Source organism: Andrena cerasifolii, chromosome 2 (assembly GCF_050908995.1).
Source record: "Andrena cerasifolii isolate SP2316 chromosome 2, iyAndCera1_principal, whole genome shotgun sequence".
Taxonomy (NCBI): domain Eukaryota; kingdom Metazoa; phylum Arthropoda; class Insecta; order Hymenoptera; family Andrenidae; genus Andrena; species Andrena cerasifolii.
The window spans coordinates 26641751-26660571 of NC_135119.1; the positions used below are offsets into that span (position 1 = coordinate 26641751).

At 39.9% G+C, this 18821-nt stretch overlaps 6 protein-coding genes across 7 annotated transcripts; 2 read left to right on the plus strand and 4 right to left on the minus strand.

Moving 5' to 3' along the window:
* Nucleotides 1-59: 59 nt before the first annotated feature.
* Nucleotides 60-3528, plus strand: Eif2beta (eukaryotic translation initiation factor 2 subunit beta). Its single transcript, XM_076831013.1, has 6 exons — nt 60-289; nt 797-1057; nt 1134-1290; nt 2600-2787; nt 2877-3161; nt 3254-3528. The coding sequence occupies exons 1-6, from the start codon at nt 272-274 to the stop codon at nt 3296-3298; spliced, it is 954 nt and encodes a 317-aa protein (XP_076687128.1). The 5' UTR covers nt 60-271; the 3' UTR covers nt 3299-3528.
* A 467-nt stretch (nt 3529-3995) lies between these two features.
* LOC143378896 (malate dehydrogenase, cytoplasmic) lies at nt 3996-6417 on the minus strand. Of its 2 annotated transcripts, none has more exons than XM_076831004.1 (6): nt 6247-6417; nt 5603-5916; nt 5196-5485; nt 4935-5119; nt 4743-4878; nt 3996-4674 (listed from the first exon to the last, which is right to left on the minus strand). In XM_076831004.1, the coding sequence occupies exons 1-6, from the start codon at nt 6391-6393 to the stop codon at nt 4460-4462; spliced, it is 1287 nt and encodes a 428-aa protein (XP_076687119.1). In that variant the 5' UTR covers nt 6394-6417; the 3' UTR covers nt 3996-4459. The 2 variants fall into 2 exon arrangements, with proteins under 2 accessions (XP_076687119.1, XP_076687117.1); XM_076831002.1 differs by lacking the exon at nt 6247-6417 and adding an exon at nt 5987-6215.
* Nucleotides 6418-6480: 63 nt separating this feature from the next.
* LOC143378906 (uncharacterized) lies at nt 6481-7950 on the minus strand. Its single transcript, XM_076831018.1, has 5 exons — nt 7703-7950; nt 7318-7574; nt 7066-7258; nt 6885-6983; nt 6481-6814 (listed from the first exon to the last, which is right to left on the minus strand). Exons 1-5 carry the CDS (start codon nt 7749-7751, stop codon nt 6687-6689), a joined length of 726 nt encoding a protein of 241 aa, XP_076687133.1. The 5' UTR covers nt 7752-7950; the 3' UTR covers nt 6481-6686.
* A 1504-nt stretch (nt 7951-9454) lies between these two features.
* Nucleotides 9455-10967, minus strand: LOC143378447 (stress-associated endoplasmic reticulum protein 2-like). The gene is made up of 3 exons (XM_076830155.1): nt 10647-10967; nt 10234-10306; nt 9455-10149 (listed from the first exon to the last, which is right to left on the minus strand). Exons 1-3 carry the CDS (start codon nt 10728-10730, stop codon nt 10112-10114), a joined length of 195 nt encoding a protein of 64 aa, XP_076686270.1. The 5' UTR covers nt 10731-10967; the 3' UTR covers nt 9455-10111.
* Nucleotides 10968-11936: 969 nt separating this feature from the next.
* Nucleotides 11937-16427, minus strand: Tm9sf3 (transmembrane 9 superfamily protein member 3). The gene is made up of 10 exons (XM_076830154.1): nt 16142-16427; nt 15685-15880; nt 15430-15552; nt 15112-15356; nt 14784-15023; nt 14398-14686; nt 14123-14327; nt 13708-13854; nt 13417-13500; nt 11937-13344 (listed from the first exon to the last, which is right to left on the minus strand). Exons 1-10 carry the CDS (start codon nt 16226-16228, stop codon nt 13200-13202), a joined length of 1761 nt encoding a protein of 586 aa, XP_076686269.1. The 5' UTR covers nt 16229-16427; the 3' UTR covers nt 11937-13199.
* Nucleotides 16428-16832: 405 nt separating this feature from the next.
* Nucleotides 16833-18435, plus strand: LOC143378707 (pre-mRNA-splicing factor RBM22). The gene is made up of 3 exons (XM_076830628.1): nt 16833-17007; nt 17089-17142; nt 17216-18435. Exons 1-3 carry the CDS (start codon nt 16954-16956, stop codon nt 18341-18343), a joined length of 1236 nt encoding a protein of 411 aa, XP_076686743.1. The 5' UTR covers nt 16833-16953; the 3' UTR covers nt 18344-18435.
* The last annotated feature ends 386 nt before the right edge of the window (nt 18436-18821 follow it).

Consider the following 18821-nt stretch of genomic DNA (forward strand, 5'->3'; position numbering starts at 1 on the left):
TTGGCGGGGATCTCCGCGCTCGACCAATAGGAAAGCTCGACAGGACCCGAGGGGCTGGCTTTACGAAGCCGCTGAGCAGTGTGAATCGCGCTTTGGACTTAAAAGTCGAGTTTCTGATGCAACATCGTTAACAAGACGTGAATGCACTGTAATAGGTGGTGTGAACGAGAGGACCGAGGCCCGTGCAATTAAGATGTTCGTTCGCGTTTAAAATCCCAGCAAATTAGATAAGTTTGTCAGAGACAGCGAAGTATTCGAAGCGATATCCAGAATGACTGAGGAGGACTCGGTACGTACGAATATTGCAACGTCTTTCGGAGTGGCATCGTATCGCTATCGGAAAAGCATGGGAGCGTGGTCGTCTTGACATACTTTTCGATTTTCTGACATCACCCAGTAACCCATACAGGAGAGAACCGGGTATTCGGCCGCGTAAACCGAACGCTCGCGACAACATTATAACGAAATAAAAGTAATGGGACTTTGTGGATCCCAACCTCAAAGCCATGTGGATAGTAATCCATGGGACGTGGTTCTGTCTTTATTGCGATAGATCTGACACATGTTACGCTCTTACGCCGAGTTTCTTTTAATTCTGGACCGAATGCCTTCTGCGTTACGGCTCGATGCTCGGCGTAAATTCCATGGGAGAAAGGAATTCGGAGTAGACTTAACGCTGCACTCGAAGTAATAAATACGAATCTCTGTGCGAACGCGCATCAGCTTTACGAACAGTTGTTTAAATGTACGGCGATCGAGCGTAGGGTCGATGTTAATCGTTGCACGTTATATTTAGGTGTTCGACCCCACCTTGAAGAAGAAGAAGAAGAAGAAGAAAACCACCTTCGACCTTGACGCCGCGTTTAATGAAGGCGTTAGTATGGATGACGGGACCGAGATGTCTGGCGACAAAGAGAACCAGGAGCCAGATGCCTTTACTCCAGCCGAAGACGACGACACGCTGGACTTGGAAAGCTTTGGGAGGAAGAAAAAGAAGAAGAAAAAAGCGTTTAACTTAGACGAACTCGACGCGGCATTGCCAGATACGAAAAAGGAGGTAGATCGTCCGAGGGAATCGTCGAACGTTGGAATTGGGGAGTAAGCTTCATAATTGTGTGTTTTGATTTTGAAAGGATGTTGTTGAACAACAAACGGAGGAGGTTGCCGTGGACGATACCTTCGATCTAGATATGGACTTCTCGAAAACTAAGAAGAAGAAAAAGAAAAAGAAGGATCTCGATGAACTGGTGGCGGAAGAGGAGCGTAAGGAGACCGAGGATAAAGAAAATGGTAAATATTACATATTAAAGAGAGTACAATTGGCTTGGGTAACGAGTTGTTTATGTTACTCATTATTTGTTAACATGCTGCACTGAATCTGAGCGAAGTGCAGAGTATGGTAAGGGATATTTCCTGTATTCTATATATACCACACAACAGTCACTGGTACATACTGTGCCTGGATGGAAAGAAGTCGGTTGAAATATCACAGGGGCAAGAGGGGTTCTTCGCCCGGATTGGCTTCAGCCGCCCGTGTCCCGTTTGCTTACTTCGTATTCGTCGACGTTGTCGCGCCGGCCAATAGGGATATACTATTCGGACCCTAAAGTTTCTCGACTGACTTCTTTCCATCCGGGCACAGTACATCGTATCTGCACTTTCGCGTATCTTGCTAACAGAAAAAAGATAGTATAAGTTACTGACTGAATTGAATCACTATCAAGAGAAGAATAACATTTTAACCATTCGGTGGACGCGCCCGCGGCAGTTGGCTACAATCTTTATATTTCGTATATTTACTGTAAAAACGAGCAGCAGATGGATGTGGACTAATTTTCTCTTTTATCTTCATCGCCATTAACCGTCGCACTACTGAACCTTGGCTTTCAGTGCCGGAGTCACTTCTGACTCATACCTACATTTCACTACTACTAATTCACAGTCGCTCGAGCCGCTAGCTTCTCACCGATGTTTTACCAATACAGTGTAGTCGCTCGAGCCTCGAACTCCTCACCGATATGGTACTAAAACAGCAACGCACGGGACCCGACATTGGGCGACCTTTGCGTCGCTGCGTGTGTGTATACCGTTCGAGCCCCGAGGCACGAATGACTCCGGCACAGTATTCGGAGGGTTAATATTCTGGGTTCATTGAATAAAATATTGAATATTATTAAGCAACTAATGTAATTTCGATTTTCTTCTGTGAGACCTAAAATTGTCTAAACTTCGAGGTAAAACAACGAGAACTCCGATTGCGGTGTAAAAGCCGCCACGCGCCCACTCATGCAAGTCTGAAGAGCGCGCCCACCGAAGGGTAAATTCGATACGTGTTGAAATATGCGTTGATGCATTGCAAAGAACAGGATAAACCTACTACTATTTAAATAATAAATGTTTCATACTTCTCAAGTATCTATACCTAGTTTCATTAACAGCTAAGGTGAATAGAACGAAGATTAACGTTAATATCAAACTAATAGACACCTGCGAGAAAGTACAGCTCGGTTAATGAAACTGGATGTAAAATCGCTTACGAAGTTCTCCATCGATATCACAACTGAATCTTTCACTAAACGAGTATCCTATTTCTTAATAGAGGAAACAAGTTTGTGGGTCGGATCTGACAGAGATTATACGTACGATGAATTATTGATACGGGTGTTCAACATTATGAGGGAAAAGAATCCCGACATGGTTGCTGGAAAGAAACAGAAATTTGTTATGCGCCCTCCTCAAGTCGTACGTATAGGCACCAAGAAGACATCTTTCGCTAACTTTACGGAAGTAAGTGCCACGTTCGGCACTCGTGCCTTCGTACGTTTTAAAAATACAGATACGTTATTTCTCACGTGTGACCTAATTCTTAATTGCAGATATGTAAAACACTTCATAGGCAACCAAAACATTTACTTGACTTTTTACTCGCCGAGTTAGGAACAAGTGGTTCTGTAGATGGGAATAGTCAACTTATTATTAAGGGTCGTTTCCAACAGAAACAAATAGAAAATGTTCTTAGGAGATACATTAAGGAATATGTTACCTGTCACACTTGTCGCTCACCGGATACCATTCTTCAAAAAGATACTCGACTATTTTTCTTACAGTGCGAAACCTGTGGTTCAAGATGTTCAGTAGCTAGTATAAAATCTGGCTTCCAGGTAAGTCCCTTCGATTTCTATCTGCATAGGTATCTGAACGTCAAATCTCCTCTGGGACTTACGACGATAATTATGAATTTATTCGTTTTCAGGCCGTCACAGGGAAACGTGCTGCCATTCGAGCAAAAACTGCCTAAAACATTTTTCATACAACCCATCCCACAATTTTGTAGCATAATTTTCAAATTGTCTGAGATTTTTTGTGTTATAATACAGTTTGTACTATACCTATTGTAACGGCGTGCAATCCAAACATCTATTTTTACTTATACAAATTGAACATCGTCAGTTTCAGAAAGTGATTGTGAAATTTACAATGTATAACTGTTTTTATTATCAATTCAAAAAAAAAAGAAAAAAAAGAAAAGCTACACGAAGAAATTATGTCTTAAGAAATTTCCTTTGATTTTTTTCTATCAAGTTTCTAGCATTTGTAACTTGCACAACCATTGGTTCGTCGCTTTTGGTTCCGAAATCTTTGATGTACCGTTTACTCTCAGAAACGCTGAGAAACACACTTTCATTTTTTATACACTATAATTTTCGAAAAAGAACGCATGATCGATCCATAAGCACTATTCGAATAGTAACGATGAAGCAATAGCATTGTAATAAGAAGACTCGTTGCTTGTCCATTTGTCTACCATTGTGACATAAAAAAAGCCTGTATAAAGAACTATTGGTCGAGCGTAAAATGGTATGGATTACCAGTTGTTAACAATAGATTTAAGCAGGTAACAGTCTGTTATATCATTTTCTGTATACAAAGAAATTGTAACATTAAATTCGAGTACATTATTATGTATGGCGGAAAGTATTATTCCCATAAAGTGATTTATGTTTTTTTTTTTTTAAATGATACGGTAAAAGCGTAACGACCTTCTTTCGAGCAAACAATGCTAACATTTCATAGCTAATTTATTCAATTGTATTTACTAGGTAATAAATCTATCTTAAGTACCTCTGTTATCATTCTTCTTCTGATCCATTCAACAAAAGAAGTGGAAACATTCGTACATTTGAAGACTAATTATAATGCTCCTTCGGTCATTTATACTTTCACGATGAACTACTTAAAATAAACATTCTTCGCTTCATCTACGCGAATGTCGGCTAACGAGGAAGCAACAGTGAATCAGCGATTACGAAAACTGTGCAATTTTAATCATTATACATGTATATTATAATAGATAACACCAACATATATGTTACAGTTGAATGATTTTGTGCTATTTATGTATTTAAATAATATAATAAAAGTCCGAATCTATTCATTCAATATCACATTACAAGTAACTTTATTGACTATTCACCAAACTACTCGTTTCGGCCCTTAGCTCTGCTATTTTCTCGTTCAAGATGAGAGCAGTGACTATAAAATTTTGAAATAGAGGCAGTGGCAAATATGGCATTGGGAAATTTGTATAAGGCACCCATATTCGCGATTCGTCTTCTAACACTTTTAGGTAGACTGGTTGGGAGAACATTAATCCCTTTGGGATACCAAAAGTACCTACGAAAAAGAACGGCTCTTAACGTCTCTATTATATCTTTCTACGTTCTTACTATTCCTACATTTACCATCGGAAGAGATCCCTAATGATATAATTTCATCGCCAATGTTTTCCCCCTTTCTGTACCACAGTTTCAAGAGATCGCATATGGCTCTGCATTTTGGGAAATCTTCCGATCTGCCAACCTGGTACTGAGTCAACGCCTAGGAAGAAATAAAGTACAGAAATTTGTATTCCTTCGTGTAATGTCGTGTAATACCTTGTGCGTAACAAGATCTTTAGTAGAATTCTTGTCATGTGCCATGTAGAAGAACCATCTCAACTCTGAACGCTCAGTTCCTAGCGGTAGTGTTACATTTTCATTAGCCTCTAGAGCCCTCTTGTTCGGCCGATAAATGCTGCACTTCTGAATCATGTGATGAACGTCTACGTACTGATTGATTCCTACAATTACAATTAATTGATCGATAGATACAGAATTAGAGGCGTCCGGTTCCATCGCTTTAACGTATAAACCAACCCAAGTATCCCCATACGGGTGGACAACCAAAGTTTCGCAGAGTGAAACCTAACGAACTCACAAATGGATACGTAATTGGAGTTCCGTAATGGGAACTCACAGCTACGATGTTTGTTTTTGGTATTTTTGTAACAAGTGCTTGCATTATATTAGCGTAGAAACATGTAACACCCATCGAACAGAAGATCACTTTCATCGACGAAGGCGCGTACTGATTTATTTGCGCAGATAATTGCTCTATGGGTTTATAATTCCGTTGCATCCAGCTGTCCGTTCCTTCGTAGTCTTCTCTGGAAAATATATACCCCTACATCAAACAGTCTTGTAATAATAATAAATCCAGAAACTCATAATGAATGTAAACGCTATTACAAGATCTTATAGAAGTACCTAATTCTTCTGTTTACCTTGGTAAACTATCAAGGTAAATCAACACGTCGCAGTCTTTCAAACCAGTAGGTACATTGTCCAAAATGTTTACAGTTTTTAAACCTGCGCCAATTGCTGCCGCATCTTTGAAAATCCTTCTTAACTTGAAGTAACATCCTGGCTCGTCGTATACATTAATAACAATTCCATGAGACAGCCAAAGTTCCTTTGTCATTTGTAATTGAGGAACCAAGTCCGAGCACATCGATCTTCCTCCTCCGATTATCAATAGTCGTCTACGTTTCATTTGTACATCCGATAACTGCTTCTTCTCTTTCTTCACATTCTGAGCCTACGTAAAAGAAACTTCGCAAACATAATTGGAACAATTGATTGTTAAAGTAACATTAATACTTATTTACAAATATCAAATCCGCTTGCAATGCTTCAAGATCCTCTTTAGTCAAGTGCAAAGCGATGTTGTAATATTTAAGCAATAACTCCCAAAACTGATAGCCACTTCCAATGTAAGTAACTTTGTTGCGAGTTATCCCAATTTCTCTCCATATTAAAGGAGATTTAGTGTGCGACCACCCATGAAGCGCACATATTTCTTTCAACCACGGCTAAAAGTCAAGCTTTGTGTCAAATACCAAATGCGAAGCGGAGGATTTTATCTCACCTTCCACTCCGCGAAACTCTTACAAATACTTTTAAAATGGAAGTTGGGTAATATTGTGGACAAACTTTCAGCAACAAAGCATACGTGGTTGAAAACATGGTCCTCTAAAATACCAGCTATTACAGTCGTACACTTAACTGTTGACATTTTTGTACATCTAACAAGTGAAAGATGTTTAATTACATTGCCACTATTTTTTCTAAATTTTCAAGAATATAACAGATTTCTACTAACTGTGTTTACACACGAATAATTTATTTATATACAAAGTACAAAACGCGTTAGAGATCATTTTCTCTTCAAATTATGTTAAAATAAATTCCGTTGCAATGGACACACAGCCATTGATATAAAATTATACTTTTAATTTGTGATACTCCTTAATTATACTAGAGACTTAAAGGTAATTTTAAATTAAATAATCATTATGATATCAAAGATTAGAGGAGTAGATCATCGTCGTCCGATATCTCTGGTAAATCAGGAGTGCAGCACCTTTCCCATCCTTTCTCGACTAATAAAGGCGACGCAAAAAGCTCTGGCATCTCGAATTGGATTGGTTCCGGATCTAAGTACAAAATTTGAATTTCAAGATACTAATTTACATTTCAAGCTCATTCTAACTCAGAAACTGATACCTGAGAAAAATCCGTTATCCTCGAAAACCTCTACCTCGTTCTGTTTCTTGATAAGCAATTCTTTAAACTCGTTTTCTAAAGTCTTTGTGTAAATATCATCTGCAAGAACGTCGTTCAAACTGTACACTCCCTTTGAATTCTCGACATACTCCGCGAAATACATGATTCATAAAATCCGTACCAAATTCAAGCTGCATATCACAATATGGTGCCAGATTTTCTGGTTCCGGGTACGATCTCTTCATTATTTTAGTCGGCGGGAATGGCTTCTTAAAAATACATTCGTCGGATGGCTTTTGTAACTGCAGATCATTCTTATCAAACATTTGTTTCTTCAGAGAGGAATCTTTTGTCTTAGAATGTTCGTTTGCTTTCTACGAGGAAATTAAATACGTCACAGGCTTGTTTACAGAGAAGCATTAACTGTTTATACCTTCGCTGCCAGTTCTTTCCTAGGTGATAATGGATGGCCGCAGTTGTCCAATTGCGTCAGCTTTGGCTTTAAACATTCCTGTTGCTTGTTACCCGCATTTTGGCTAAAGCTGTTTAAACGCGAGTTAGTGGATACGTTTACATCCGAGGTGGACCTAATCGACAATCCTTTCGGTTTCTGCTGAACGAGGGCCTTTGTGGAAGCTCCACTTACTCCAAGAGAAGTCTTTGATCTTGACAATGACTTCAGAGCTTGACCTGTAAACAAATAGTTCACCTGAACATTCCTAAGCAGTATTTAATAAGAGAATTCACTTAAGGTAACGAATTTATATGAAGACCTTTTTAATAGGTGAGATACAACCTTCAGGTGCTTGTACTCTTACCTTTGTCACGTTCTGATATGTCACCAAACAAGTTAAATATGCTAGTCATTTTACGAAAATCTTTTCTAGAAAAGTGCTTGTGAATTCTAAAATATTCGGCAAGTAGCTCGTACACTATTTAGAGAGGAGAAATTAGCGACACTTCAGTCCTTGTCGTACAAAACATCACCATCTACATTCATAACAAGTTTTCCGTTCAATTTAAATGACAATCGCAGTTCAACCAACTTCAATTCAACTAAAACTAGGGAAAATTCCTTAGCCCCCTAGGATTCATTAAATGATTAGACTCGGGACCAGTGGCGTAGCCAGAAGGGGGGCCGAGGGGCCCTTGCACCCCCAAAGAAAGAAAAAGCAGAGCGTTGGAGCGGAATTCGGAATTGGAGCGTGAAGCCATGTACAGCAATTTCACAGAAAATTTTGACTGCTCTACTGCTCCAGATTTTTCTTTATTATGATTTTTTTTTATAAAAGCAGATGAAAATTTTTAAATACTGCAGTATTTATTTTCGAATCTCGCTTTTTTCTTTCCGTAGGCGAGAGCGAGTCTAACCGGTGTTGCGATTCTCGCTCTAGCAGCGTTTAACGCAAGCTCTTGGAGCGCGAAGTTCCAACTTTAAAGAGTTAAGGATGAAGTTTATTACATTTGAAATTTGTCTTCGCCTCCTTCCTTATCGCTCGAAAACAATGTATTAATTTAAAAAAAAGGAACGAACGTACGAAGAAGCCTGTTTCTTCGCCTCACAATTCATCACCGACGTTGTAAAGGCACGGACGTGTTATAATAAAGCCCAACCTTTGATCACTCTTTAAATATCTTTGTTCCTTTCTTAATAGTTCTGGTTAATATTCAATAATTAAATTTCACACGTATACAAGCACGCACACACCTTTCAGCATTTCAACACATTTCAGAGTAGTTCCGGAGTTGGACCCTGTTCATGCACAGAGGCCGCTGAATTCAGTCCTCAAGTTATTGGTCGGTAACACAGTTAGGTGGTGACACGAAGTCCCATAAGGTGATAGGTCTATCCTATGTATACTTCGTCGATGATAGGTCTATTCTATACTTCGTCTGTGATTAGGGTCCGTCCGTTTACAAGGGACGTTTCGATCGATTCGCACCATAACAAAAATGAGATAGCAGCCTTAACTCGAACTATATTTTGCATTTTAAATTATGTATTTCACTTCTACAACTCGAATTTAGAAGAACTCCGACCTCTATAAGTTAAAGTTTACTTCTACATATATGTATTACGAAATTTCGTACAAAGAACTCAAACTATCGAGGACAATTTTTTCTCTGCGTTATTCACGATTAAAAATCGTATTGATTTACAATACACTAAAAGACTAGCACAAAGCAAAATCACAAAATTTTGTAATGTGTAATAAAGAGTAATATTTCCAGCATATGTGTAGGTATATAAGTTGTAAATAGGTATATTTGATTATAGGTATACATTAAATAATTGACCTTTAAAACTTGAATTTGTATTGCTTTACAGCTTCACAAGTCGAAAAATTAACAGTCGCACAAAGCTTCTATAAGTCGAATTTTCGTTTGTTGGACCTTTCCAATTCGAAAACTCGATAAGCCGAAACATCTATAATTCGAAGATTTTTTCCCTTTCTTAAGATTCGAGTTATCGAGGTTCGACTATATATACGTATATTTATATGTTTCTGTATGATATGCACATAAATTGTCTTTACACTTTCAATGGAAGATCAATGAGAATGGTGTGATTAATATTTATTCATAATATAATTTATTAAAAGAGACAAAGAATTGTCAGTAGCAAATAGTTTCATTAGGATAAATTACATTGGTATTACATATATATAATATATATCTTTACACGTTTAAGGACCTATCGTATCCTTACGCCCTCCAAGATACGTAGACAACCAAAAGCTACCAACTGCTTAGAGCGGAATGCTTTGATTAATGGATCGATACAATAAATTCATCATATGTATATACAATTATTTACTATGTACGTATCGATGGAAGATATTCATGCTCCTTATGGTACATAAGAATCATTGCGCGTAGTGACAAAACAGAAAGCGACCGAGGATTGTATTCAGCGTGTGTTACTTTAGTCAGAAGTCCGAACGGCGCGCGGTTAAATGCAATCTTCCTTCATCGATACACTTGACGCTTAACGCGATCAAGTGAAACGTTCCCGAACGCTAAATTTCTATGCAAATAAATTTTTTCTCGGCTGCTGTAAAAGAAGAGACACCGAATCCAGTTTTGCGCCCGCGGCATTAGGACGCCTACATTTTTACAATATGCGATGAAACAGTCTGTTAGTCTCTGTATACCAATAAGTTGTAGACAGTTTTCCCTATTAACAGTAACAGCAACATTCTTTGAACTTCATGATCGTGGTTTCCTTAAGCCGTTCTAATACTTTGTATTATTTGCAATACAGCTGAAAACCAAAGAAGAGAATGTCATTCTGCTCTACGCTTACAGGAGTCAACAGATGTTCTTACCGAACTATGTAAAAACTTACCGGAACCGCAAACAACGAAAAGGAAGAGCGCTAGCAGGCAGGGACCAACCGGAGAGCTTTCCTCTTGTGGTTTCTGCGAAGCATTAATTCAAGTAACGTCGTTGCATATGTTTACATTCCACGTGACAGAAACGTTACACGATCGGAGCAATATACTTAAAACAATTAAGCCATAAGTGTTTCCATTAGATTCTCGAGTTCTCGAATTAACAAGCTACGGATATTTGCGATAAACGTGACCGAGAGATCTGACATGACAATATTGCCGTCAATGTCATCGTGCACGGTTAAATTTTATATTACTGTTTATAACCTCAAAATGATAAATCGACGATCGATCTAGGCGCTGTGATAATTCCATTCGACTGATTGTTATTAAAGTGGATTCTAGGAGATCGTAACGAACGTCTTACCGACGACTTTGGTACATTCCCACGAAGCGTGATGTTTTTCGTGGCTTTCTCGTTGGCTATGCGCATTCTCTGTTTCGGTGCCATTTCCTCTTCGTCCTGGGTACCTCGACAGAAGTTCAAATAAAGTGGTTGACAATCGAGAGACTGTTTCTGTCAATGCACGTCCACTTCAATATGTAAAGCCTCCAGCGCGATGAACAGGTGTCCGATCCGTCCAGCACGCTCCGACTACGTTGGACTGTGTCGACGTGCACTGTGACACGTGAATATCACGGATTGTACCAACGGAGCAGCTTTCGGTGCCACACTGGCACCGCCGACGTCAACTCCGCGACTGGAATGTTCCACGAGAATCGAGATCTCGTTGCGCGAAAATGTATGCCTGGCGTTTATTACTTTGCACCCGTTAGAAATTTAAATTTCATTTCTATCGTGTTATTTACACTTACACGTATATTGAAAGAATGCATTTGGTAACATATAAAATGTGGTAAAATGTATTAAAGTTTCGACCGGAAGATATATTGAGCAACGTAGTGATTTTCTGAAATACAAATTTACTTTATTCCACGTATCAGGCTGTGGAGTTGATAGTGTATCAGGCTTGTAAAATTTTATTTGTATGTGTTAGTAGCGCGAGTACTAATACAATAGAAGTTGAAGATTAGTGTAAGGGTTTGGGGTCCTATATGTCATATAGTATATTTTGGATGCTTATATATAGTTGTAGCAGGGCCGTTCCTGTGGGGGGTGCAGAAGGTGCCTCCGCAGTTGGGCGGTCAAACTTAGATTATTATATGTAAAATTTTGACTAATAAGAATAAGAATCAAACCTTTTATGATGGTTATTAATGATGTCATTTATTTTCTCATTTAATTTTTTTTTAAATTATCCAACGCTGATTTTAGAGATAAAAATTCATAAGCACATACAACCCATTTTCACGAAAATAGGCAAAAATTCAAGGCCCTGTATTTTTTAAACAAATTCGAAATCGGCAAAATGATAACTTAAACCCCCCCTAATTTCACGAGGACTACAACATATTCCATTTTAACAGAATCCCAGATATCGAGGGCCAATAAACATTGCATTTCAAAATTTGAATTAATGAATATTAAATTAATAAGGGCGGCAACCCAGGAACAGCTCTGAGTTGTAGATTGCAAATCTAATTGAATTTCCTTAAGCACTATTTGATTCGGTAAAATGATCCTTGGATATTGGATCGATTGATGTTTGTGCGTCAGTATTAATTAGGGCAGCTGTGCTAATGAAACACGTCGGGCTTTGTTGTATGTAGAAATTTTATATTTCTTAGAACCACTATGCCTAACAACAAACCATATATCCACTCGAATGTCTTCCCTGATATTCGTCATTCGACAATATCTTTATTGCAAACACATTCACCACGATCTCCAGTTCCCAATCCCCTTCGCCTCATCCTTTATCGCTTAGTGACAATTTTACGCATACTTAGATATTTGTATTCACAAGAAGAGGATCGCAACTGAAAGAACCATTTTGCCCCGCGGTTATAGGTTTACTCGTACTTTATATGTTACCAATGCACTCGCAACCCCTAACGAAGGAAATTTACACAAACAGAATGTTCGTGGCGTATAGTACGAAGCCAATGGTAAAAAAACTCCATATGTTCGCAATTCTTATTTCGATCTAACACCTAGCTTATCTATAAATTAATCTTTATTTATATTTGAATCGTCAATGATCGAACGTCGGTCTTCGCGGCTGAAATCCCAGTCCAGAGTCACGTAACTGAGGCACTGTTCTAATCGCATTAATTGAAATATTCTTCGCTGCCCGAATAAGTTGTGCCTGGATATTGTAACATAAAATTCGCGCGCGATTTATATAAGTCTGTTAAAACACGCGAGCTTGATTTAGACGCCATCCGAATTGCAATTAACTCTTGTACTTTCGAATGATATTACGTTGTAGAACTTGGACATTCCTTTTCACCGATACATCTCGCGGAAGAAAATTTTCACGCATACGGCACACAAAAAGCATTACACGCTTCTAATACACCATCGATCCGTAGAGCTCTCCCTATTTCACCGTTACGAACAATTTTACTAGCTTAAAGGGGATCGGCGACTTTCCCCAGCAATGTCCAGCGAAATTGAGCAATATCACGCAGTTAGTTTTTAAGTAAAGTAGTAATTATACAGTTACGTAATCATTGGAACCTGCATTTTGTGTTATATGGAACTGTGACTCATAGGACGAGTAGTATAGCGACTGTTTGGATAGTTCGGCGAACAGTTCGTTTGGTAGGACCCACCTCCCGAATTCCGCTATGTCGCAATAAATAAATTTATATTTTATCGACACACGATGAAAGGATCAATTATCATCTCTGCTTTAGAAATCTCCCGCCTATGAGCGGCGTTTACGCGTTATGGTCAATGTAAGTAATTAAAACTACCGAACGAGGCGGAGTCCCGCTTCGTGGAGAGCAGCGGGCATCGCTCTGCGCGCTCTCACATTTATCCATAGGGTAGACATCACATTAAACTTGTGCTTTAGTCTATCTTCACTGTGGAATAGATCTTCCGTACAAATGCGTTGGTGCCGACGTAGCCGACCGTTCCGCACATTATGCCCAATGCGAGGCTGAACAATGCCATGTAACCGAAGTAAAATGCTGTTTGGAAGAGACCATACATCCTGAAAAGAAACCACAGTGTAATTACGTTTCCGCGAGCTCGCGAACTTGTGGCCATTAAAATGGGAACTCACTTAGTTTTAAAGAAGAAATAATAGAATGAATACATGTAGACGTATCCAGCGGTCGAAGCTGCAGCTAAGAAACTTGTCCACTGCCTGTGAAAGTGGAAGAGGCACAGAAATTAGAGAAAGAAGGGAACGTTATTAGATGCTGTTTAGAATCAATGAATGGTGAAGGTCTGCGCACACATATCAGTTTCGTGTCGAGGGGCGTAGAGGGTCTCTTCTTCTTACCACAGCCACGACGGAACGGTACTGATACGGAACTGATATGTGTGTTTAGACCTTTACACAATCCCTTACCATCGATAGTCTTCGGCGTTTAGCAAGAAGTATGTACACACAATAGTAACGCAAACGGTTACTATCATTAGAATAACGAATACTAATAACATAAAGCCGTACACGTAATAGATTTTATATGCCCAAAATGAGGTAAATATGAAGTACCTGGAACAAATAGGACAGTTTTAATTCGCTGCTGCGGTGCTTCATAGCTTCAACCAGAGTTGGGCATTATTCGAATACTTTATTTGAATAATCATCGAATAGAAATATCGAATAAACTGAAGTTACTCGAGAGTGAATAATTTTTTAATCGAATAAATTTCCATTCGAATAATCTCGAATAAGACTTACGAATAAAATGAAGTAATAATTTTTTATTCGTTACTCGAAATAAATTTTTCCCAACTCCAGTTTCAACGATTATACGTACATTTCGATGAATATTGATCCGAAAGGTAAAATGCCACCGAGCATTATGATAACCAGTGGTTCCATGAACCACTTCTTCTCCGGGATGGGTCGAGGCACCGCGTTGATTCTACACGGCGCATCCGGTGTTCCAGCTAAATTCCGGCCGAGGATGGTTCCGACCAGTGTCAGTGGCAATATAACGAATATGCAAATACACGTTACTGCTACCTGTGAATAACAGTTAGCACGTGAACGGAAGTTGTATGAATATTCAAAGAAACGAGATTCTAACACTTGCCATAGAGCCGAAGGGTATGGCGCGGCTAGCGTGATAGTATATTGCGATGAAGTTGATGAAGAACGCAGTGCCACAGACGATAAGAGGTAACATAAAGGCACTGAGGATCATCTGTTTGATCCAGATACGCCCTCCCATGCGAGCATATAAGCCTCCCCCAGCGTAGCCGTTTATAGGCGATGTCGCGGCATATACAAAAATCGCTGTAGATAGCATCGATCCTCTCTCCGTGTAAAGCTCACCAAGAATGGCGAAAATGATAACGCTAAGTACAACTACTGTGACCTAAAATGAAACGGATTACTGCAACCCCATTTTTATTTCACAGATATTTAGCAGAACATAGATATTAGCTCCATTAACGTTTTACGGCTAAATTTACCTGGTAGCCTGCACCTATAAAAGCTGAGAAAAGCATCGTATGACTAGCTGGTCTAAAAACATCCCCGTGAACTTGCTTCCATCCGTATTCGTCTCCCAAATCCCGTTCCATATCGTCCATGTCTTCGTCTCTGCTGTACCTGGCATAATCTTTTCTCAAGGTACGCATCAAGATCATAGAAACAAGCCCAACAAGGAAGATTACCATCATGAAGCTATTGAAAATGCTGAACCAATGAATCTGCAAGGAGAGAGAGAAAGTTTCCTTATGAGATCAATGTCCATCGCAGAATGCGCAGCGGAAATTTCTCAGGCGACGGGGCACTTACTCTGTGCTGGAAGAAGTTGGGATCCAAATATTTGTCGAATCTGTCTTCGTACTTAACATTACTCTTCTTCCAATTAACTTCGTAACTGAAAGAGATAGGTACGGCCCGCCTCAGCTTCACTTTATTCTCGCTGGTCAAATTTACATCGACTATCTGCTTCCCATTGAATCCTATATCGAATTTCTTATGCGTCCAGATATAGTAAGACACAGCTCCGTTATTTTCCTCCGGCTCTCCCACAACTCCTGATATTACGAAACAGAAATCCTTTAATACATGGTAACAAACTGCTAAAGAAAATTATGAAAACACTTTTACCCCATATTGGTAGATCGTCCATATACATCTTATACCAATATTGGTTCTTGACAGCATATACAAAGGCCTTTTCAATCTCTTCGGTTAGTATTATCTGGCAATACTCCATTTTGGCCACGTCAGCTGTAAGCACAGAGTCAACAATAGTTAATTACCCTCGCCATGACAGAGCATAATTCCCAAAATCTTTCGTAACCAGCTACGGTGGTTTCTACTAGCAGAAGAGCCCCATTCACGCGACTCAGAATGAATCACCTTTAAATTCAATTTCCAGGCCGCTGAATTTGAGTTCGATGCCTTGCAGCGCCTCGGAAAAGGTTTCGTGGTAATGATTGATGACATCTTTCGCGCCTTTACAAAACGGTAAGGAGTAATACGAATAAGTTTCTTGACGATTGTGATATGGTCCGACTGTACTCATCCAGAGTACAACTTCATCGTTATCTTCGTACTAGTAAAAGAAATTATATTATTAGTGGCTCGTCTTAGATACTATCGAGCAATTTAGCGGCGATTTATCCCAGGAATGAAATCCATTCCATACATGAATTTATCATACAGTAAGACATTAATTCTTCGTGGAAATGTATTGCAGAAAGAATTTGCAGGGATAGAAAGTGGAAGGTGAGTGTCACTGACGTGGACAAGTGTGCGTGCGAGGTGGGCTTGCCACTTTGACATTTGTAAAGTATGGAAAATCCTTGGTACTCACGATGTGAGTGTGCTCGTCAGGACGGGCGAAGGGGAGTAGGCTAAGTGCCACAAAGTGGAATAACAATCGAACCCGACACATGTTCATCGTGACGGGAAGGCGCGCTAGGCGCCTTATGCTACTGCAGACAGGAATTCAGTGATATCTGACAACGAAAACACTCCATAGATTCACGGAATGCGACCTGTGTAGCAGAAACACCGGACGGACATACACCAACGGACACGTATTAAAATACAACGATGACACTCTCGCAGCAACCGCTGATACGCGCAGCGCTCGTAACGCGCTCCAGCCGTAAGGATATCTGCCTAGTCACATCAGATGGCACTCCTGTCGGTCGCCTTAAGGCGGTTTTTCAAATTCGTTCTAAGTTTTTTCATGTTTCGCTGTATAGGGTAGGGTAGATGTCCAAATTACCGTGGTTTGACGCCGACTTGCTCCTGAAGGAATTAATTTCTGACTTCTCTTACTTTAATTTTTCTTGGTGAAAAATTATATTGGTGTTTGGAACTTTTCTCTTTATTAAGGCATTTTTTCGGGTTGAAAATGTTAATTTTTCATATTTTTTTAATTGAAATAAAAATCCATGTCTTAGTAGGACAACTCTAGTAACTTAACGCAAGAAAATCGTTCAATGAGAACTGCCCGATATGCAAATTAAAGGCTGATTCTTCAACGAAGCAGGTGCAGATTATCAATACGATCAGCCATCATATGTTGTAAGCCTGTGGCTCCTCTGTGTTTGCCATTTGTCGCCATTGAGTAATAAACATCAATGTCCATTCCTGTTGTGTCGTAAGTGGCTGGAAATGGCGACGTCTAAAACAACAAACACTTACAATAGACAGAATTGGGAGGATGCCGTAAGTAGCGTTGAATTTGTAATACCATCTCGAGTTTGTTATGCGTGGAGTGTTTGTTCAATGTATTGTGTTTTGTTGCAGGAATTCCCTATATTATGTCAGACTTGTTTAGGTGACAATCCGTATATTCGAATGGTGAGTTAAGATAGGTATACCTAAGCGCGTGTGTATCGGTCCCATCAACACGTTTCGTGTTTCTGTTTCGCAGACAAAGGAGAGGTACGGGAAAGAGTGTAAGATATGCATGCGTCCGTTCACAGTATTCAGGTGGTGTCCTGGCGCAAGAATGAGGTTCAAAAAGACCGAGGTTTGCCAGACTTGCAGTCGCTTGAAGAATGTGTGCCAAACGTGCTTGCTAGATCTGGAGTATGGCTTGCCTATCCAAGTGCGCGACGCGGCGCTTAAAATCAAAGACGACTTGCCCAGGTCGGACGTGAACAAGGAATATTATGTACAGAACATAGATAGCGAAATCGGTAAAATTGACGCGACGTCGCCGGCGGGCGCTGTTGGTAAATCCGCGGCAGCCAGCGATTTGTTAATGAAACTGGCGAGGACGAGTCCTTACTATAAGAGGAATAGACCGCACATTTGTTCCTTCTGGGTGAAGGGAGAATGTAAGAGAGGAGAGGAATGTCCATACCGCCACGAGAAACCCACGGATCCAGACGACCCGTTGGCTGATCAGAATATCAAGGATCGTTACTACGGAGTGAACGATCCCGTTGCAGACAAATTGATGCGCAGGGCTGCGGCGATGCCGAAGCTGGACCCACCGGAAGACAAATCGATCACGACTCTATACATCGGCAACTTGGGGGATGTTCTGACGGAGAAGCAATTACGGGATCATTTCTATCAGTACGGGGAAATACGTTCGGTAACAATGGTCCCACGTCAGCAGTGTGCCTTCATTCAGTATACGCAGAGAAGCGCCGCCGAGGCAGCAGCGGAGAGAACGTTTAACAAGCTGATATTAGGAGGGAGAAGATTGACCATTAAATGGGGTCGTTCGCAAGGAAGGCAGACTGTATCCGCAGCAGAGGCGACTAGAGAAATCTTAGAACCTGTACCAGGTTTACCCGGTGCTCTGCCACCGCCGCCAGAGAGCATGGGAAACAACTTCTTCAACCTGCAAACCACGCCTGGCATGATGCCACCAATGATGATCCCTCCTCCGCCAGTTGCCCCCCAATTCATTTACCCACCTCAAATGGCGGCTGCTGCTGCTACACCAATTTTCCCTCCAGGAACAACTCCGATACACTATCCGAGTCAAGATCCATCCAGAATGGGTGCATCTCAGGGCATAGGGAAGCCTTGGCCCGAAGAATAGTAATAATAATCTGCAACCTTTTATTCAGCATAATTATAAAAAGAAAAGAGCCTGTAAAGAATAAATATATGTCATTGATTTTCTTTAAACTACTTCTGCTGTACGGCTTATATACTACATCAATTCTCTCATTCATTTAAAATTATTAGCGACAGAAAGCTGTTTAAGGGAGTATACCCGTTTGAACGCTCGGAAAATGTGTAAATTTTGTGGATTTTTTTACAAGTCAACGGCTTGATGCTCCGTTTTTGTATTATGTTTACATAATATTATGAGCTACTTAAAAAAAAAGTTTCAGTTAAAAAACTATTGTTTTTCGGAAGTTATGAATACATATCCGAAACTCTCTCTTATAAAATATGTTAATAGCTATCGATCTACGGCGCCGATTTTGAAAATTTTGAAAAGTAAAGAAATGGCGAGAGATCAAAGGTAAAGTTAGATTTTTCTAACAGAAAAGTTCACGTTTCTTCTTTAT